Source organism: Kogia breviceps, chromosome 4 (assembly GCF_026419965.1).
Source record: "Kogia breviceps isolate mKogBre1 chromosome 4, mKogBre1 haplotype 1, whole genome shotgun sequence".
Taxonomy (NCBI): Eukaryota; Metazoa; Chordata; class Mammalia; order Artiodactyla; family Physeteridae; genus Kogia; species Kogia breviceps.
In genome coordinates this window covers 156,634,738-156,656,659 of record NC_081313.1, presented here as the reverse complement: position 1 = coordinate 156,656,659, position 21,922 = coordinate 156,634,738, and the positions used below count along the sequence as shown (strand labels likewise).

General features: G+C 41.2%; 2 protein-coding genes across 4 annotated transcripts in view; one reads left to right on the top strand and one right to left on the bottom strand.

Moving 5' to 3' along the window:
• The window catches only part of PTTG1 (PTTG1 regulator of sister chromatid separation, securin), a 62,961-nt gene that overhangs the window by 27,449 nt on the left and 13,590 nt on the right, over window positions 1-21,922 (bottom strand). The gene's annotated exons all lie outside the window — the stretch shown is intronic.
• Window positions 1,809-18,564, top strand: FAM200C (family with sequence similarity 200 member C). Of its 3 annotated transcripts, XM_067033427.1 has the most exons (3): window positions 1,876-2,264; window positions 6,169-7,996; window positions 18,415-18,564. In XM_067033427.1, the coding sequence occupies exons 2-3, from the start codon at window positions 6,219-6,221 to the stop codon at window positions 18,512-18,514; spliced, it is 1,878 nt and encodes a 625-aa protein (XP_066889528.1). In that variant the 5' UTR covers window positions 1,876-2,264; window positions 6,169-6,218; the 3' UTR covers window positions 18,515-18,564. The 3 variants fall into 3 exon arrangements, with proteins under 3 accessions (XP_058918663.1, XP_066889529.1, XP_066889528.1); XM_059062680.2 differs by lacking the exon at window positions 18,415-18,564 and having other exon boundaries at window positions 1,809-2,264; window positions 6,169-8,903; XM_067033428.1 differs by lacking the exon at window positions 18,415-18,564 and having other exon boundaries at window positions 1,861-2,016; window positions 6,169-8,588.

Sequence of the window (21,922 nt, the reverse complement as noted above, 5' to 3'; positions counted from 1 at the left end):
AAAAGATCCTGCGTGCCACAACTAAAGATCCTGCGTGCTGCAACTAAGACCCAGCACAGCCAAAATAAATAAATAAATAAAATATATTTTTTAAACAGTTGCAGGACTCTTTAACTCTAAAAAAATGTGTCACCTAACATTTCTGTTAGGGCTTCTGTTCCCTATTCTGTGAAACCTAATTTACTCTGATTTTAGGAAGAATTCTATAATATATGAAATCATGTCTTATTTCTGTTTCATTTTGGATAAAAGGTAACATCTAGGACATTACTCAAGATAAGAACTTTGGGGGCTTCCCTTCCCTTCCCTGGTGGCGCAGTGGTTGAGAGTTCACCTGCCGATGCAGGGCACACGGGTTCGTGCCCCGGTCTGGGAAGATCCCACATACCGCGGAGCAGCTAGGCCCGTGAGCCATGGCCGCTGAGCCTGCGCTCCCACAATGGGAGAGGCCACAACAGTGAGAGGCCGGCATACCACCAAAAAAAAGATAAGAACTTTGATTTTATTATCTCAGTTACAGCTGCCTTTTGAGTGCTGGAACTATGTAATTTTCACATGTTATCTCCTCAAAAGAATTTCATGGGGTGAGTAATGGATGATATCCATATTTCACAGTAAGCATAAGGGCTTAAATTAGTCCAGGTGGTTTGCTCAAGTCCTAACAGTAAAAAGTGTTGGGGCCAGAACATAAACCCAAGTCTCTGACTCTAAAGCCTACTCCTTTCTCTAGCATTTAAGCCCCAGGTTTCAGGGCCAAGCTGGTCTTTTGCAATTTCTCTCATTGACATAAACTTTAAGCAGACTCTCAATCTTTTTATCAGGTTCACCCTCAATACCTGAAAATAAAGTATCTGTCCCACATTCTTTGACACTTCCCCCTCCCCCAGCCTTGTGGGATGCTTCTCCCAAGACAGATTATACAAAAATGAGAGGGGCTTCCCCAGTGGCGCAGTGGTTGAGAGTCCGCCTGCTGATGCAGGGGACACGAGTTCGTGTCCCGGTCCGGGAAGATCCCACACACCGCGGAGCGGTTGGGCCCATGAGTCATGGCCGCTGAGCCTGCGCCGTCCGGAGCCTGTGCTCTGCAACGGGAGAGGCCACAACAGTGAGAGGCCCGCGTACCGCAAAAAAAAAAAAAAAAAAAAAAAGCTCCAAAAATGAGTAAAATGTGATTTCATTAAATACCCTCAAAACAGGAAAGAGGGCTATATTTAGGTTTCTTTCAACTTTTTCTCATTTCTACTTTAGGGTTTTTCTCTGCAATCTCTCTAATATGGGTTTATTTTTCTAGTAATCTGTTGTTAAAAAGAATTTTAAATAAAATTTAAAATCGTTTCTCTAAGATGAATGATGATTCTTAGCAAATTCATCCACATGCTCTAATTAATGGGAAGTGGGGGGAGGGCAAAGTGCATGGGCGAGAGGACACAAGCTCAGCCTCCACGATTAGTATGTTAGTAGAATGTACAGCTTGTCCCATTTGCCTGAATGTTTAATTTGTAAGTAGAATGTGCTCCCTTCTCTTTTTCCTCATTGATTCCACATAGAAAATGGTTAATTATTGAAGCTTTACAATCGCCAAGCTCAAAGCCTGACACAATATAAAATTTTATCTGCAGTGCTTTAGCAAGTAGAACTATGTGGGCTTTACAGGGCCTTCCATTCCCAAGAGCCTAAGATTCATCCTCTCTGGCAGACACAATAAGCTAAAAAACCCCAGCTCCAAGTCCCCCATCTGAAAAGAAAACCAGCGCGCGCGCTCCTTACTCAGGGCGGCGGGGCCCTCAGCCGCTTGCCAGTGCGCCTGCGTGCCGGGATCCACCTCGCCCGGTCTGCGGGCGGGAAGCCCCCCCGCCCCCCAGGAGAACCCGGATGGAACCTGGAGCGGCTGGAGCGGGGGACGTCGTGGGCGCTGCTGTTTTACCGCGCCCCGCAGGGTCCTGCTCGGGAGTCGGATACGAGGAACCGCCGCCTAGACTGGTTCCAGCGCCCGGAGGCTGGGACCCAGCCTTAGCGGTGAGCGAACTGGAGCCTGAAACGGGCGCCTAAAAGAAGCCCGAGCATCGCTTGGGCCTGCTCCTCTGCCTCGGAGACGTCGGGTGGATACCGAGCATAGTATTCTTCCCGCGCCGCCGGCGTCCTTAGCTCGCCCGGGCCGCATCCTAAACGCTCCGTCCTTATAATACACCAACAGGTCCTACCAGTTACGAGCTGGTGTTGTTTACATGCATTCTCATAATTAAACTTCCCAACAGCCCTATAAGGTAGGTACCATTGTCCTCCCCGATTGTGGGACTGAAGCTTGGACAGGTCGCAGCCTAAGTGACAAAGCCAGGATCCCAGGCGTTGGCCTCTGGCGCATTTGCTCAGCTATTGCATTCCCGTCCCTTCTCTCCTGGCTTTTGCTCTTAACGATGTAAAATGTAATGATTGAATCCTCTGCCTCCCTGGACTCCGGCACCTACTATGGACGGGCATAGGCGGTGGCCAGGTACAAGTTGGATTGTGTTTGGTTTGGGGTTTTAGGTTTACAACTGCACTTTAGTGTTGTCACTGCTGAAATAGATGTTTTAGCCTTCCTCAGGTATTTCTGTTATGTTAATGTTCACTTGTAACTGTTTTTTCTCTAAATTGTGATGCTTTTTCGTATCTACCCTTCATAAATTTGCAAAACATTTTACTCTGTTACATCTGGTCTTTCATTCTGCATCTTCAGATAGCTTTCAACAAACTCTCAAAAGAATCATTCTAAAAACTAATTATGTCTATCTTAATAAGTAAACCTTTTTGTTTATTTTACTGTTAATTATGGAAATTTTCCAGCATACATAGAGTGAGAATGGTGTAATGATGTGTACCCATCATCCAGCGTTAGCAGTTACCAACTCAAGGCCAGTCCTGTTGTTTCCACCCTATTGTGTGTGTGTGTGTGTGTGTGTGTGTGTGTGTGTGTGTGCTGAAGTACTGTATTTCAAAGGAAATCCCAGACATCATTTCACTTGTAAATAACTAAGTCTGTATCTCTAACAAATGAACTTTTTTAAACACAACCATACCATTATCAGTTTCAGTTAACAATAATTCCTTAATAAGATGATGCTTTTTTAATGTTTACATATTTTAGGATATTGTGATTGCTAAATACCACAAAGGAGCAAGTGAAAATTGTGAGTTTCTAAAACACAAGAAAGCCTCTTGGGCAGTAAGTTCACCTTTGAGGGTCTTGAAAATTCTTGCTACCTATCTCCCTTTTTGAGGGGGATGGAGAAGAATACTATAAATGAATTTTTCTAAAAATTCTTTTCCAAACAGGTTAATCTTCAATCAGAATGTACTTGAGTAGTAAGAGTAGCATAGTCAGAGGGGGGAACAATGGACTCTAAACTCATCCTATAATGATTCCTAGTGAGAAATTATTTGAAGTAAAGCTTTTTCCTTCACTCCCTCTGTTCGCAAAAATATACATAACAGAATACAGAAACATAAGCATTTTTTATGCTTATGTCATCATTTTGTTATCAGTTAGGAGAGGTTCTAAACACAGTTGGCCCATAGTCTCATCACTTTGATAAAGGAACGCTTAAGATCAACTCTAAACTTTAAACTGTCTTCACTGACTGGCAGACATCTTCCAATTTTAAACGGACTGATATGGCAGATCAACTTACTAGTTACATAGAAGTGCATTTTACAACTAGTCATTCTTGGCAGAGCCTCTAGAAAGCTAATGCCTTAATATTCTTGGCTTACTTACTGTAATTTTTTTTTTTAATGGCCAAAGTGGGCATTTGGATTTAAATGTACTCCTGTTACATTATTTTAGCCACATTCTGTGGCACAGAACTCTGGAAATTTAGGGGATCACTTATTTACGTGGGAGATAGAAATGTTTTCTAAGGTATATTTGAGTCTACCTGTGGATTACACCTTTACTCATTGCTCAGGTGGGAGAAAGAAAAAAAGGCATTTCTTTCTTTTTAGGTCCCTCAACTTTTTTTTTTCATTTAAATTAAAATTTTGTTAATGTTTCATTTATGACTTTTTTTTAGTTTTTATTGGAGTATAGTTGCTTTACAAAGTTGTGTTTCTGCTGTACAACAAAGTGAATCAGTTATACATATATCCACTCTTTTTTTAGATTTCCTTCCCGTTTAGGTCACCACAGAACACTGAGTAGAGTTCCCTGTGCTATACAGTAGGTTCTCATTAGTTATCTGTTTTATACATAGTACTGGATATATGTCAATGCCAATCTCCCAATTCATCCCACCCTCCCTACCCCACTTGGTAACCATAAGTTTGTTTTCCACATCTGTGACTCTGTTTCTGCTTTGTAGATAAGTTCATCTGTACCGTTTTTCTAGATTCCACATATAAGCAATATTATACGATATTTGTCTTTCTCTTTCTGACTTCACTCTGTATGACAGTCTCTAGGTCCATCCATGTCTCTGCAAACGGCACTAGTTTGTTCCTTTTGATGGCTGAGTAATATTCCATTGTATATATGTACCACACATCTTCTTTACCCATTCCTCTGTCAATGGATATTTAGGTTGCTTCCACATCCTGGCTATTGTAAATAGTGCTGCAGTGAACACTGGGGTGCATGCATCCTTTCGAATTATGGTTTACTCCATATATATGCCTAGGAGTGGGATTGCTGGGTCATATGGTAGCTCTATTTTTAGTTTTTTTAAGGAAACTCCATACTGTTCTCCATAGTGGCTGTACCAATTTACATTCCCACCAACAGTGTAGAGGGTTCCCTTTTCTCTACACCCTCTCTAGCAGATTTGTAGATTTTTTGATGACAGCCATTCTGACCAGTGTGAGGTGAGGTATAGATTTGATTTGCATGTCTCTAATAATTAGTGATGTGGAGCATATTTTCATGTATTTTTTGGCCACCCATATGTCTTCTTTAGAGAAATGTTAGGTCCCTCAACTTTCGTAAGAAGTTGTCATCAACTCAGAAAACATTAACTGCCTGTTAAAGCATTTAGTGTTTACTTAGCAACCTAGCATATCTGTAAGCTAGGAATTGGCTCGAGGTTATGTTTCATTTCTCTAAATCTGTCTATGTACTAGGATGTGTATCAGAATCACCTGGACAACTTTTAGATTCTTTTGTCCTACTTTTGGAGATGATGATTTATTAATTCTGAGGTGGTATAGGGACATGTATACTTTCAAAGGGGCTCCCAATGATTGTGATAGGCATCTCTTGTTAGAGATTACTGTTCTAGGTACTATTCATAAGAATTATCTAAAATGCTTATTTAGAATACAGATTTGGGGCCCCTACTCCAGAGCTAGGGAATCATATCTCAGGGTGGGGTCTAAGAATCTGCATTTTAGCAAGAGACTTATATGATTCCTCCATTTACTAAACTAGAGAACCACTGCTTTCTACATCCTGTTGTACTGTAACTAAGGCTTTTCTTCTATGAGAGAGCTTTTTCTGAAGTTTCAGTAACAAGAATAGTTGTGTTTCTCCTGAGCAACTTGTTTTGCTTTTTTATATGGACAGTGTGAATCATGGACTGATAGTGTGTATCCTGCTTCTGTGTCAAGGGTGGCTTGGTGAGACCTGTTTGAAATTCTCTGCTTAAGTTGGAGTCAAAGCCACTCAAGGATCAAATAGTTTTATAGACCTGTTTAATCCTTAACTATTAGAAAGAACTGGCCACCATGTCAAAATCTGCCCTTCCTTACAGTATTTAGTGAATTACTTCCTTCTCTATACACTAGTTCATAACTGGGGGTGTGCATACATCCTTGGCATAAGATGCAAAGAAGGGGGTGGTAGTGAGATGCCTTTTCTGGGGATACAAAATGTACCAGATTTGTTTGGAACATACATCACTGAAAACAAATTAAGCCATAACTGCAATTCATCAATAGAGAATTTATGGGTAGTCACAATTTGCATAAGCCCTAATCTCTCATATATAACTTGCTGGCAAGGTATTTATTCCAGGGCTTTAGCTGTGAGTTTGCTAGGTTTAAGTTGGACTGTCATGCTGTCATGGCTTACTTTGAATTGACACGTTGCAGGATATTTCTTGACATGTACACAGATGACAGGATGGCATGTGATGTGGCTTTGTTTTAATTCAGTTAGCCACTGGTTTTTAATGTCTGGGTTATATTTTACTTCCAAAGCAAAAAATCTGCGACACCTCTGGAATACTACGTGAGAATTTTGGGGTGCCATGTCGAAGAAACGCAAATGGGACGATGACTATGTTCGTTACTGGTTCACCTGTACAACGGAGGTTGATGGAACTCAGCGCCCACAGTGTGTATTGTGTAACTCTGTGTTTTCAAACGCTGACCTCCGACCATCAAAGCTGTCTGACCATTTTAACAGACAGCATGGTGGTATAGGTGGGCACGATCTCAATAGCCTGAAACATGTGCCAACACCATCTGATCAGAGTGAAACCCTGAAAGCATTTGGAGTTGCATCTCAGGAGGACACCTTACTACAGGCATCATATCAGTTTGCGTATTTATGTGCCAAGGAGAAGAATCCTCATACAATAGCTGAAAAATTAGTGAAACCTTGTGCACTGGAAATAGCACAAATAGTTTTGGGACCAGATGCACAAAAGAAGCTTCAGCAGGTATCCTTATCAGATGATGTGATCCATTCTAGAATTGATGAAATGAGCCAGGATATCTTACAGCAAGTTCTAGAAGATATCAAAGCCAGTCCTCTTAAAGTGGGTATTCAGCTTGCTGAGACAACAGATATGGATGACTGCAGTCAGCTAATGGCATTTGTGCGATACATAAAGGAAAGAGAGATCGTAGAAGAATTCCTGTTCTGTGAACCACTGCAGTTAACACTGAAGGGAAAAGATGTGTTCAATCTGTTCAGAGACTTCTTTTTGAAGCATAAGATAGCACTCGATGTATGTGGCTCTGTTTGTACTGACGGTGCCTCTTCTATCCTAGGAGAAAATTCAGAATTTGTTTCCTGTATGAAAAAAGAGGTACCTCATATCGTGATCACACATTGTTTGTTGAACCCTCATGAACTTGTCACAAAGACATTGCCTAAAAAACTGAGGGATGCTCTTTTTACTGTGGTGAGGGTAATAAATTTTATCAAAGGGCGAGCTCCAAATCATCGCCTGTTTCAGGCTTTTTTTGAAGAAATTGGAATAGAGTATAGTGTTCTCCTTTTCCATACTGAAATGAGGTGGCTTTCCCGAGGCCAAATACTAACTCATATTTTTGAAATGTATGAAGAAATAAATCAGTTTCTTCACCACCAAAGCAGCAATTTAGTTGATGGCTTTGAAAACAAAGAGTTTAAAATTCACCTAGCATACCTTGCAGATTTATTCAAACACCTAAATGAACTTAGTGCATCTATGCAAAGGACTGGAATGAACACAGTATCAGCTAGAGAGAAATTGTCTGCTTTTGTTAGGAAGTTTCCATTTTGGCTAAAGCGAATTGAGAAAAGAAATTTTACCAACTTTCCTTTTCTTGAAGAAATTGTTGTTTCAGATAATGAAGCATTATGCATTGCAGCTGAAATAACAGTGCACCTGCAACAGTTGAGCAACTTCTTCCACGGATATTTCTCTGTTGGAGATCTTGATGAGGCAAGTAAATGGATACTGGATCCATTTCTTTTTAATTTGGACTTTGTCGATGATGGCTATTTAATGAAAAATGATCTTGCTGAATTACGAGCTAGTGGCCAAATCCTAATGGAATTTGAGACAATGAAGCTTGAGGATTTCTGGTGTGCTCAATTCACAGCGTTTCCAAGCCTAGCAAAGACAGCTCTAAAAATCCTTATACCGTTTGCAACTACATATCTTTGTGAGTTGGGATTTTCATCACTTTTGCATTTTAAAACAAAGTCCAGAAGCTACTTGAATATGAGTGATGACATCCGTGTGGCTATTTCAAAAAAAGTTCCTCGTTTCTCAGACATCATTGAACAAAAACTACAGCTACAAAAGTCACTGTAAGCTGATAGACTTTTTTAATGTATAATTTTTAATATATTCTTAATTCCATTGTAAAATTAAGTTATAATTCTGTCTCTTTTATATTTATGATATACCAAATCCTTTAAAAGTTTAGTATTTTTAACTTTTAATTTTCACATGAGATGTGAAAATATGTTTTGAGAATAAAAGCACAAGCAGCAGAAAAGATTAAGTGCTGCTGATACATAGGATTCTTCTAAGTATCTGTTTAACCTTTTGATGTGATACATAAAAAAAGACACTCGAGCACTAGAATATCCAAGCTAAATGGTACAATAGGCTACAAATAGAGCCAAGAGAAAAAGACCTCCCAGAACATGCATCTCATGTTAAAAGTCAAAGGATGAAATGACAGACTGAGTCCTCCCATGTCCTTGAGAGTTGTTTTGGGGAGCTTAACGAAATCAGAAGAGGATTATGAAATGTTATAGTGAGAGAAGGGATGATCCTAGTTAATGTAAGATTTATTTTTAAATGTATTCTTTGGAGTTAGTCTCATAATGTCCATTCCTCTTAGTTCCTATGCTCTAAATTCCATGACATTAATAAACATCCTAATATCCTGTTAGTCACTCTTTGTCTTCTTTTAAATTACATCCAGACTCCAAGTCATCAGGGCTGCTAAAGAGGAGATCCCAGAGCCCTAGTTGAGAGATTCTAATTTAACTGGTCTGGACAAGATCAAGGATCTTCATTCTTAACCAGCTTTCCATATGGTTCCGATGGATTCTTTGGTCCTCTCACCTCATCTTATTTTTCCTACACTTATTTTTCCTTTATCCCAGTTTCCTCACTTATTTTACACCTTATGCTGTATGCATTTTTCTAAGATAGTTCAAAACTTTTGAATGGATCAGAATATAAATAATAAAGAAATTGACATGAAGTCACTCACTGTAGTAATTCAGGGCCACCAAAAAGTTCCCCTTGGGAATCTAGGTTAATATACTTTCCTGGATGATAATTTGGCTAGATTTATTTTTAAATGTAAATAAACTAACATTTTTTGTTTCAAAATTTAATGTTTTATCGAAGTACAATATGCTCAAGGCTGGAGAAGAAATGAGTCCTATAATGAAAAGGTACAGTCCCCTTCCTACCCAGTTACCTTAACCATTTCTGCTTTAACATTTTATGGTCCCACCCATATATCTAAGTAATATGTTATACCAAATACATAGGCCAGTTTTTATTTATCAGATTTAGAAGTTATGTGTCGACTTCTCTAGATAATAGGTAAGGACTGAATTTATAAAACATCCATCTCCTCTCCTACTACTTCCAATTTTTTTGTTATGATAGTACTGATTTTCATTCCTCTTGATTCTTCATAGCCCTTTGATTGAGGATTTTTCCCTCTAGAAATTTATCACATGGAAAGAATCAGGGGTATCCACAAAGTTTATAAGGTGGGTAATCATAGCACTTTTGAAATTTTTTTTTTAAACTTGAAGGGGAATGAAGTCCAACTATCAAATTTAGATGCCACCTGAGTACACAAATTGAAGTTTATATTTCCTACACAAAACTAAACTTTATCACTGTCCATCAAAATGCTTTATCAGTAAATATAAATACATGCCTTCTTTTCTATAAAAATATAGTTAGAAAATGTAAGTCCTAATTTTTCCCAGTATAATCTGACATCAAGAGCAGTGGAGGAAATTTCCAAAGCTAATACAGGAATAAATCTGGAAGAGTATGTATAAAGTTTAATATGTATGCATATCTAAAGATAGGAAGGAAGTAGGAATGGGAGCAAGGGTATGAATGAAGCCTGGGACCTAACAATACAATAGCAAGATTAGTATGAAATGCCAAAAGCAAACGACCCGAGATAGCCAGTCTTTTGTTAGGTCCACTACAGTTTTCTCTTAGACTGAATTCATTAGTTTCTGCTCTGAAACAAAAACCCAAAGGACACTTTAAAGGAAGTGGCTAACCGAGTTTTTAATTCTTTTTCAAATTCTACAACAGTTCATTTTCCCCTGATCAAATGAATGAGACTACTGTGTCTGATAAAATGAAGAGGAAACTTAGATTTTTTTTTAATTTAAAAAATCTCGCACAGTGGTACATATATTGGCATATATAAGTCCTATGTGTTCGTTTCTTTTTCTTCCAAGGAAGACATAATTGTTTTTCTTATATTCTCATAATATGAGGTCGTTGATAAATTGCAAAAAGGAGTCAAGACAGTATAAATAATAATCTTTTTGACCAGCAGATGTCACTCTCAGTGCATGACTGGTTAAAAGCAAACTTACTCTCATTACAGATTTTCCCAAATACCTGATTTTAAACATCTCTAGAAAAGAGCTCAAATTAAAAATGCCCAAGGGGCTTCCCTGGAGGCGCAGTGGTTGAGAGTTCATCTGCCGATGCAGAGGACACGGGTTCGTGCCCCGGTCCGGGAAGATCCCACATGCTGCGAAGCGGCTGGGCCCGTGAGCCATGGTCGCTGAGCCTGCGCGTCTGGAGCCTGTGCTCCGCAACGGGAGAGGCCACAACAGTGAGAGGCCCGCATACCACAAGAAAAAAAAAAAAAAAAAAAAGCCCCACCTGAATCTCTTGGTGGTGACAAAATTGGTGACAACTCTCATGGAGCCAATAACTACCAGACTGCAAGAAATCATTGAGAAACAGTGGGAAAGAGAAGATAAAAAGGGCTTTTTGCCTAAAACTGACTTGACCACGTGGACTTTTGACATCTTGGCTGCTTTCCTAAGCCACCAAAAGCCACTTAAAGTGAATGGATAGGTCAGTGTTTTCAGACAATCCAATGGGAATCAAAACCAAATAGACATATACTTTTAAAGGGTGAACTTTATGATATGTAAATTACATCTCAGTTTTTTTTTTAATAGCGTCTGGATATTTATAGTTTAACTAAACTATAGTTCATTTATAGTTTATTTATATTATAGTCTTTATTTTATGTTTTTTGATTGTGCCAGGTCTTAGTTGTGGCTCACGGGCTCCTGAGTTGTGGCATGCGAACACTCAGTTGCAGCATGCATGTGGGAATCTAGTTCCCCGACCAGGGATCGAACCTGGGCCCCCTGCATTGGGAACGTGAAGTCTTAGCCACTGCACCACCAGGGAAGTCCCTATATTATAGTCTTTAGCATTAAATTATACCAAAATATTGTAAGCTTGGCTTTAATATCTACCAAGCATTTAGAAAAATTTGAAGCTTTCAAAGGCTACTTTAATTTGAAGGACTATATAAGGTAATTGTCGAATTCATTGTATTTTTTTTTTTTTTTTTTTTTTGCGGTACGTGGGCCTCTCACTGTTGTGGCCTCTCCGTTGCAGAGCACAGGCTCTGGACGCGCAGGGTCAGCGGCCATGGCTCACGGGCCTAGCCGTTCCGCAGCATGTGGGATCTTCCCGGACCAGGGCACAAACCCGCGTTCCCTGCATCGGCAGACGGACTCTCAACCACTACGCCACCAGGGAAGCCCAAATTCATTGTATTTTGGACTTTATCTTCTGAGAGTACCTTCTGAGAACCTAAGGTTATTTCCCTTTCGTTTCACAGTTTTGCTCTAAGTCTTACTCTAACACAGAAATGGATTCCAGTCCTGTCTCAGCTACTTACTAGCAGGTTAAACTCAATAGCCCTCAGCATATAGGAGTCAAGAGGTCTGGCAGACCCGTCATCTCTTATTTTGCCCTGCTCAGCATTGATTCAATCATTCACTTGCTTCTTTAGCACCCTTATTTTTCTTTAAGGAACTTTCCTTACCCCCCTGTCAGTCTGTACGGCCCCATCCTGGCTAATTAGAGTCAGCTCCAGTACTTTCGCTGGAATTAATGGGAAAGACTTGCTAAACTAGCAGGATGTGAGTCTGGAGCTTCCAGTGATGAACCTTGCTGCCAGAGGGTGAAGCCAACAAAGACAAAGCCAAGAAAGGGAAAGAGATTCCTTATGACATTGCTTCCACACATAAATGCAGTCATACTTTTTTACTTTTCAGTTATATGGGCTAATTCCCTCTTGCAGTTTCCTGTCACATGCAACCAAGAGCCATTTCATATACTTGGTTTCCAATCTTACTTATTATGAATGGCTAATGGGAAAGTTTTGACTCCATTAATTTTACTGTGTGATTTTGGACAACTCTTACCTGTCCTGGGCCTCAGTTTTTCTCCCCTATGAGATGAAACAGACAAGTTTTCTCTAGAGAACCTTTTCATTTTTTTCTACAGAGGTCATATTTCATTCACTTAATTTTGGTGGTGTGACATAGTAGATAGAACCTTTCCTAGATATAAACAGAAAAATAAACTTTTTGTTTATTTTTTTGTTTTGTTTTGATTTTTTTTTTTTTTTTTTTTTTTTTGTAATGGCATCAGCTTGGTTTCTGGAGCAATCACAGTTCTATGTATCATTTCCTTCTACTATAATTTTGGAGACTTTTGCCCTTTATCAGGTTTTTTTATTCTGGTGCTGATATTTATCCAAATTTTCAGGAGACCTTATCCCTAATGCTTTATTATGAAAGGTCTCAAATATACCAAAAAGTTGGAAGAGTAATACAATGAACACCCATATGGCTGTTTTCTAGATTCAAAAAGTGTTAACATTTTGCTATAGCTATCTGTTTATATAAATGTATAGATATCCATGTATCAAACAGGGTCCAGTAAGATCAGAAACTGTATCAATTTTAAAATAAAAGGAATCTATAGTGAAGAATCATTGGCCAGGTATTGGAGAACTTAATAGGCAAAGGGGGATACTGAGGTGTCACAGAGATAGTAAATGCAGGAAACAGCATCACTAGGGCTAGATGAACAAGAAAAGAGGCTGGCATTATTAAAATATGAAAGCTTGGATGAGGGGTCCCTTGGAAGTGAGACTCCAGAGTCTGAGGAAGAGGCCCTGCCTGACTGGTATTACTGTCTTAGGAGCTCAAAAGTCTGAAGAATGGGTGCCAGCCTGCTGATGCTGCCATCTCTGAGCATGTAGGATGAGGCAGCTCTGGAAGTGTGAAAACACTGAAAACTTAAACCAACTGCTGCGCCTAAACTAACTCTCACTGCCAGGGTGAGGAACCACTGCAGAGAGGATACTGTCAGCAGTAGGAAGCAAATGAGGAGGGAGTAATTCCCTGGTCCTTCATCTAGGTTTCCACCATGTCTCTTGCACCCCTTATTTGCAGAGCCTAACAGAAAGCTAGGTGATAAAGAAATGTACTTGGGGCTTCCCTGGTGGTGCAGTGGTTGAGAATCCAGCTGCCAATGCAGGGGACATGGGTTCGTGTCCCGGTCTGGGAAGATCCCACATGCCGCGGAGCGGCTGGGCCCGTGAGCCACGGCCGCTGAGCCTGGGCGTCCGGAGCCTGTGCTCCGCAACGGGAGAGGCCACAAGAGTGAGAGGCCCGCGTACCGCAAAAAAAAAAAAAAGAAAAAAAAGAAATGTACTTTGTGAGGTCCCAGCCCCAGCATGACAAAGCAGATTACAGGACATACAGAGGGTGGGTTTGAAGCTGAAAGACAAGAGCTTAGTAACCAGCACAGCCCATCTCTTTGGCCAGTCATCCTTCTATCCATAATTGAATTTCTATACAATAAACATAGGTTTGTGGTTCTCTTTTTTTTTTTTTTTTTGCGGTACGCGGGCCTCTCACTGTTGTGGCCTCTCCCGTTGCGGAGCACAGGCTCCGGACGCACAGGCTCAACGGCTACGGCTCACGGGCCCAGCCGCTCCGCGGCACGTGGGATCCTCCCGGACCGGGGCACGAACCCGCGTCCCCTGCATCGGCAGGCGGACTCTCAACCACTGCGCCACCAGGGAAGCCCTGTGGTTCTCTTAAGAGGTAACTATTGTCTGTACAAATAAAGATGTTCTTACCTTCTCTCCAGAATGAGGAAAACACAGTCTCAGCTCCTCAGATTTAGTACAGTACCATTACTTATTCTGTTGCCTAATGACTAGCCCCAACCACCAAGGTTTTGTGTGTGTGTGTGGGATTGAGGGGGTATAGAAGAAGTCTGCAGGTGTAAGTCTCATCTATCTCACTGTTACAGTAAACAATGATAACAAATTGATACAAACCACCCTGAAACTCCTCAGATACATGGTTAGAAAGCGACACTATTCATCAGGACATGCCATGCCTTGACCAGACCAATTTCAGGCCCACTGGCATTAACCCCACAGCACAAGCCAAATACAGTCAGCAGCAGTATCAACTCCCAGTTCAGTGGAAACACTGTTATGTCCCTTGGTGAAAGCATTCCTCCCTTGGGAACCGAGACTTCCAAAATATCAAGAGTCACAGTCACAGCAATGGGAAGCAAAAATTCTGTGAATTATTAGGTGCCCATCCCTTGATTCCCAGACCAATGTATTCTGGCTTGGGGGATTAAAAAAAAGAAAAGCATATTCATAGGTTACCAATTCAAAGCACATTTGCATCCTACAAGATAGAACTTTATCTTTTTAGATTCTTTTCTCCCAGTTGCAAGTAACTGAGTATTAAGTAGCTCATTCTATCATTCTAACAGACCAGGTGCCTCTGAGCGATGAAGTACATGACAAGACCAAAAAATGCCATAGGTGTCAGTCTGTTGCCACACTCTGTTATGAACTGAATGTCTGTGTTCACCCCCAAATTCATATGGTGAAATCCTAAGCCCCAATGTGTGACATCTGAAGATGTGCCTTTGGGAGGAGGTAGTTAGGCTTAGATGGAGTCATGAGGGTGGGAGCCTGGCCCAGTGGGATTAATGCCTTTATGAAAGGCTTGCTGTCTCTCTGGAGCATAAAGAAGAGGTCATGTGAGCACACAGAAAGGTGGCGGCCTCCTACAAGCCAGGAAAAGGCCTCAGAATGAAACCTACCTTGCCACACCTTGATCTTGGATTTATCAACCTCCATAACTGAGAAGTTTCTGCTGTTTAAGCCACCCAGTCTATGGTATTTTCTTATGGCAGCCCAAGCAGACTAACATACACTCCTTTGCACATCAAAAACTTCACCAAGGTGGATGAGTCCCTGAATTTTTTATGAGGTTTATTTCCCACTCTCTGACTCACATGCATTTTACCAAGGCATCTAAATTACTTGCTTCTACCTTCTTATCAGATGCCATCTGTATGTCATCAGTGAAGTGGACAAATATGATCTGTGAAATGTCAAGATGATCAAAATCTCTGCAGATCAGATTATCACAGACATTAAGTCGATGTAGCCCTAGGGCAGAACTGTGAAGGTGATCTCTTGGTTCTGCAAGGTGCAAACAACCTGCTTGCGGTATTTATTGAAATTGATATAGAGGGGAAAAAAGTATTTGCCAGATCACTAATGGTATACGAGTTGCCAGGGGTTATGCTGACTCTCTTTTGTAGAGATACACATCTGGAACAGTAGCTGCAACTGGAGTCATTATCTGTTAAGTTTACAGTAATCCATAGTCAGTCTCCAGTTCCACAACCTTCTGCACAGGAAAAGCAGGTGAATTTAAATGGGGATGTGACAGATATTAAGCCTATGATGGTGGCACTAATCCCTGCAATTTCCTCCAGGAATGTGGTACTGATTTTGGTTTACTACCCTGGTAGGGAGGGGAACTTCTAGGGACTTCTACTTGTCCCTTTTTACCATAATAGGCCTCACTCCAAGGATCAGAGGGCAAATCTGGGGGTTCTGCCAGGAACTGAATATATCTATTCCAATTACACATTTAAGAACTAGAGATATAACCACTGGGTTCACAGACCTACTAGGCTCTCTGTAATTTTAGCTTGGGCCAATACTCCATTCATTATCTGACCACCACCAGTTCTCACTTTGACTGATGGACCATCGTAGTAATTTGGTCCCAGGAGTTAGCATCAATTCAGAGCCAGTGCCTATTATTTAATCCCTAAAAGATCTGAGGCTTTCCTTTTTCCATAATACTAAGTCACCTATTGAAGACTGCAGGTTTCAATAGGGGAAAGTCTTGGAGGAAGTCTTGGAGGAAGTCTCTAGTATATACTTGTGGCAGTGTTGTGGAGTTCTTAAGGGAACTCAGCATGTCCTTCAATCAAGGGGCTCTTGATCTGACAACTGGCTTAGGTCTGGAAACTGGAGGAGAGGTTATGACTCTCTCTGTAGTGACTTTGATCAGATTTCTGGGCACCAGCCCTAGGGTTTTTCATTACATAGATCAAGCAATGTTTTAGTAGACTGCCTATCTATTCCATTCCCAGATCTACTGTACCATTTAGCTACTGTATTAGGGTTCTCCAGAGAAAACAATCAGTAGGATTGACTGATTGATTAGAAGGAATTGTCTCACATAATTATAGAGGCTGGTAAGTCCAAAATCTACAGGGTGGGCCAGTAGGCCAGAGAGCCAGGAGAGCCAATGCTGCAGTTCCAGTCCAAAGACAGCCATCTACAGAATTCTCTCTTGCTTGGCGGTAGTCATTTTGTTCTATTCAGGTTTCCAACTGATTGGATGAGGCCCACCCACATTTTGGAGGGCAATCTGCTTTACTCAAAGTCCACCACTTTAAATGTTCATCTCATCCAAAAACATCCTCACAGAAACACCCAGAATAATGTTGGACCAAATATCTGGGCACCTGATGACCCAGTCAAATTGACACATAAAATTAACCTTCACAGCTACTATCAACAATCCTTGTGGATCAAAACATTCTGATTTCCATTTTGTCTCTGCTGGGCACTAAGTGCATCCACCTTCTCTCTCATGACTGAACACTGCCACTTGGCCTCACTACTCCAGGATCCTGTCAACCCCACTGAAATCAATGAACTCATCTCAGTGGCAGCATCTTCTACCATCATACAAGCCCACAGAGAAAAGCCACCACAGAGGTTTCCAAGGATATCAGTGATGTCCTCACTTATGTATTGCTCAATATCTCAGGGAAGGAGTGTCCTCTGGGCCCTCTTCAACCATATAGCTGGGGGGGTGGGGTAGTGGGTGAGGGAAGTTCAAAGGTCACACGTGATAAGTTTAGCAACATTTCTATCTCCCCAAGTCTTTTAATTCCTTTCTCTACATTGTGCCAGGGAAGTTCTGGGATCTCAAACTCATTATATGTAGGTCACTGTTGAGTTCAAGTTATCCAAGTAGGTAAACTCTTATACGAGCTAACATATTAAATCCAGAATCCCTGATACATACACCCATATCAGTAAATTTGGCCTGTTACATTCTGCCTTTTTCCATCTAATGCTCTTAGAATCCCATTCCCACATATACTCACCTGGTTTCTGCCTATATAAATTAGAAAAATCTTGCAGTTCTTTTGGATTATAAATTCTTCCCTCCAGGTTCAGACTTTGTACTTGTTCCCTTGGAATATGCTGGACCTGACCCTAGTTATGGGTCTAGTGGCAGCAAGGAGTGGTGGGGTAGGTCTTGAAGAGTACAGGCATCTCCTTGAAAGTCACCTGCCTCAGGTGAGGGTATTACAAGGACTTCACACAAAGGAAACGTAATCTCAGACACGGAAGGCGAAGGCATGGGAGGCTCAGAGTGACTTAGGGGTTCAGATTCTCAGTTTCATCTGTGTCTATGCAGATGTCCTCATTCCAAGTCCTGGGGACACTCCCAATCCTCATCCTAACTTTCACTGAGAGACATAGGCTGTGAACTCAATTTACACTAAATTCTACAACCTTCACAATTAAATCTTGTGTCTGAATGTGCAGCTCTAACAGATCTGCGATCCTTTTACAGCTGCTGTAGAACCTCTCCAGCTCTCTGACCAGGACTTGGGCCGAGACTTTAAAGGGCTGAGTGTGTTGTCTTCTTTTTGTACACACTCCAGAGCACTCAGAAGGAGGCATCCTGCCCCACAGTCCCTCTAGTCATCATTATTCCCAGCAGCCACTTGGTCCCCCAAGGTACCTGCTTCAGGAGGTTCTTTATCACAATAATCTACAGCCAATAATTAGATGAATCAGGGCCACTCCATGCCATGAGTTACTAGCATCCCATTTCCATGACAAGGAGCTCAACATTGCGTTCAAGTCTAAAGACAAACCCAAACACCTAAAAGAAGGGTCTGTTTCCTGAGACTCCTAGTTCCAATTTCTGTATCAGTCAAGGTTCAGTCAGGAGACACAAACTCCACCAGTTACTTCTGCAGAGAAAATTTAACATAAAGAACTGTGAACCAGGTATCGGAGAACTGGAAAGGTAAAAGGAATACTGTATAAACACAGAAAGCAGTTATCATCCCTAGGGCTGGGAGAAGAGCTCGGGATTAATAGAATTTAGAAGCTTGGATGAAGGGTACCATGGAGCTGGGTTAGAGAAGGCATTTGCCAGCTGATACAGGTATGTCTGAAGACAGACTGTGGAAAAAATGTAAACCTAAACCAGCTGCTCCTACAGGAAATAACTTTCATTCCCAGGGTGAGGAACTGTTGCTCCGGTGAGGCTGAGAGTAACAGGAAGCAAAACAGAAAGAAGCAAGCTCTTTGTGGCTCCTCCAGACTTCCAGTCCCCTTCTAATGCCCCCTATTGCAGACTAACAGAAGGCCCGCTGGCAAAGGAGAAATGTGATTTGCAAAGTCCCAGCCCTGACATCACATAGCTGAGTTTGAAGGTAAGACTATAGCTTAATAACCAACTCTGTTTTGTTTTTTTGGTTTTTTTTTGGGGGGGGGGGGTGTTCATGTGTGTGAGTGTGCATTCGTGTGTGTTCTCTGAACCATTTTAAAGTAAGTTCCCAACACCATGTGTCTTCTCCCCTCCATACTTCAGCATGCATCTCCTAAGAATAAGGACATTATCCTATATAACCACAAAACCATTATTCACACATAAGAAAATTAACAATAATTCCCTAATACGTCTAATAATCAGATCAAAGTTCTTCCAATTGCCCCCCAAATATCTTTTATTCCTAATTTTTTGAACCACCTTTTAATATTTCCATGACATTTAACATTTTAAAGAATGTCCCACTCTCTGAATTGACTGTTTTCTCCTGTCTTGTTTAACTAGTTTCTCTATTCCCTATACTTTCTGCTAATCCAAGGTTAGGTGTGAAGGCTTAATTATATTCAGGTTAAAACCCTGGATGTATCATATAATGTCAGGTTTTATGCCCTTGGTAACGCTAACTTTCCCTACTTGGTTAACAGAGTGGCCGCCACATCTCTCCATTATAAAGCCACGTTCTTCCCTTTTAGGTTTTTTAAGTGTGTTTTATTTTTAATATGTAGAACAGGCATCTGGTAAATTGAGACAGTACAGTGAAGGCTGTACCGCCCACCCCATCTCAGCTCCACAGTTCTCCTCCAAGAGGCAGCCAAGGCTACCAAGTTACATGTCTTCAAAGTGTGGTTACACATAAACGTCTGTTGTGTGTGTGTGTGTGTGTGTGTGTGTGTGTGTGTGTGTGTGTGTGTAACCTTTTTTCTTCATAAGCAGTAGCACGGTAGACACACTCTTGTACGCTTTGATGTTTTTAATTTTTTATCATACCCATAATAAATTAAGTGGATGAGACATGTAGAGTTAAGTGTCTTCTGAGTATTATTTAAAAGAAATATGTAGAAGTCTTTTAAAATTCAAGATTTAGAGAAATTAGTCTCCTTCTACTTCACAACAACTAACAGATAAAACATTTCTTTTAGCCACTAGCTAAATCTCATTTATGCAGTTTCATCAAAACTCATTTCCTCAGTCTGGGATTTCTGCTTTTCATCTCAGCCAAAAGGCAGGGATAGACCCTACATTTCTCATATTCCCTCCCAAAATTATGCTGGCAAAGCATGGCAAAGCCTTCATTTCTATACTCATTCATAGGCTACTTTCTCTAAGCTTGATTCTACAGAGCACAAGCCTCTAGACTTTCTTAGCAGAGCATCTCCCTCAAATCAAATGTCTGTTCATTTCTGACCCACATACTGAGTTATGAAACCTCATCAAGAGAGGTTTTTGCGTGAGATTCCAAAATGAACTCTCTCCAACTGAAGCCTTTCAAGCTACATCTGGAAACTGGTTGGATCTTTTCTGGGTCATTTCCTGTAGAATATAAGTGGTATCTATTTTGGTCTGACTTCATTTGCTCTGGGATTGTAGCTGTCTCAAGGCCTTTAACTCTTCCGAAACCTCAGGCCAGAAGAGCTTCTTATAACTCTCTGGTTCTTCTTTTCCTTCCCGTGAAAACTACTCTGCTTGTTGAAGCCCTCTGCCCAGCTAAACATTGTCTAGAAGAAGGAACTTATGCCTGGGCAAGATCTGAGATCTCATTCCAACTCTGCCCCTCGCCCACTGTGTAACCTTGGGCAGATGGCCTTGTTTCCGGACCTCAGCTCCTTCGACTATACAATGGGGAAAATACTTGTCCCAAACTTGGAAGACTGCAAGAGACTGCTCTTTGAAAATGTTTTTTTTTAAAAAGAAAGTCTATAATTGTTGGGGGTTTATTATTATTAACTCCCTAAACTCTCTGCCACATCCCCAGATCTGGCTCATCCATCAGAGCAAAGGAAGAATTTCTAAAAAGTGCAGTACAGCATTTCCTTATTTTTTATTTTATTGAGGGGAGGAGTGTTGAGTAAGTAAAAGATTTCCATTGTTTTAAAAATCAAATTGTTCAGGCTTCCCTGGTGGCGCAGCGGTTAAGAATCCGCCTGCCAATGCAGGGGACACGGGTTTGAGCCCTGATCTGGGAAGATCCCACATGCCATGGAGCAACTGAGCCCGGGTGCCACAACTACTGAGTCTGCGCTCTACAGCCTGTGAGCCACAACTACTGAAGCCCGCGCCTAGAGCCCATGCTCCGCAACAAGAGAAGCCACCGCAATGAGAAGCCCACGCACCACGACGAAGAGTAGCCCCCACTTGCTGCAACTAGAGAAATGCCACACAGCAACGAAGACCCAACACAGTCAAAAATTAATTAATTATTTTTTTAAAATCATGGTACCAGTTTTCTTTTAAAAAAAAATCAAATTGTTCCAAAAGACCTAAGCAAAAAATACGCCTCTCTCTTACTGCTGTTTTCCAGCTCCTCTCTCCAGAGACAACTTCTGCTGTTGCAGTTTTTTGTATATCCTCCTAGAGATAAATTATGTTCATACATCCATGTGGGTCTGTGTTTTCCTCACCTCTTCGTTTTTTAACTTGAATGGTAGCAAACTATACACACTGTTCTGATTATTTTTCTCACTAAACAATATGTCTTGAAGATAATTCCATAATAGTACAAAGAGTTCTGCCTCTATGTATGTATGTATAATGATTTATTTAATTAGTCCCCTATTAGTTGGCATTTAGATTGTTTCCATTCTTTTATTAGTTCAAACAAGGTTGCAATGGATATCCTTATGCACACTTCCAAGACAAATTACTGAAAATAGAACAGCTATATTAAAAAATAAGTTGTGGGACTTCCCTGGTGGTGCAGTGGTTAAGAATCCGCCTGCCAAGGCAGGGGACACGGGTTTGCTCCCTGGTCCAGGAAGATCCCACATGCCACAGAGCAACTAAGCCCGTGTGCCACAACTACTGAGCCTGTGCTCTAGAGCCAAAGCGCCACAACTACTGAGCCCGTATGCTGCAATTACCAAGCCCGCGTGCTGCAAATACTGAAGCCCGCGCACCTAGAGCCCATGCTCTGCAACAAAAGAAGCCACTGCAATGAGAAGCCCACGCACAGCAACGAAGAGTAGCCCCCGCTTGCCACTAGAGAAAGCCTGCGCACAGCAATGAAGACCCAACGCAGCCAAAAAAACCAAAATTGTGTATTTTAAATTTTTATAAATCCGCAAAACTTTCCTTACAGTTCAACTATCATCTTGTTTCATTCTAAGTGATAAAATACACAGAGCAGCCAGCCTTCACTCCAACATCATGCTCTTTCCATGCAAAGGCAGCAAGTCCCCTCTACTAACAGCTGTCTCCCAG

Excerpts from the sequence above, each read along its gene's own strand:
- FAM200C (XM_067033427.1), top strand. The coding sequence starts at position 6,219 with ATGTCGAAGAAACGCAAATGGGACGATGACTATGTTCGTTACTGGTTC. Across the intron at positions 7,997-18,414 it reads CTACAGCTACAAAAGTCACT|GGTGAGGAACTGTTGCTCCG; the intron begins GTAAGCTGATAG and ends TTTCATTCCCAG.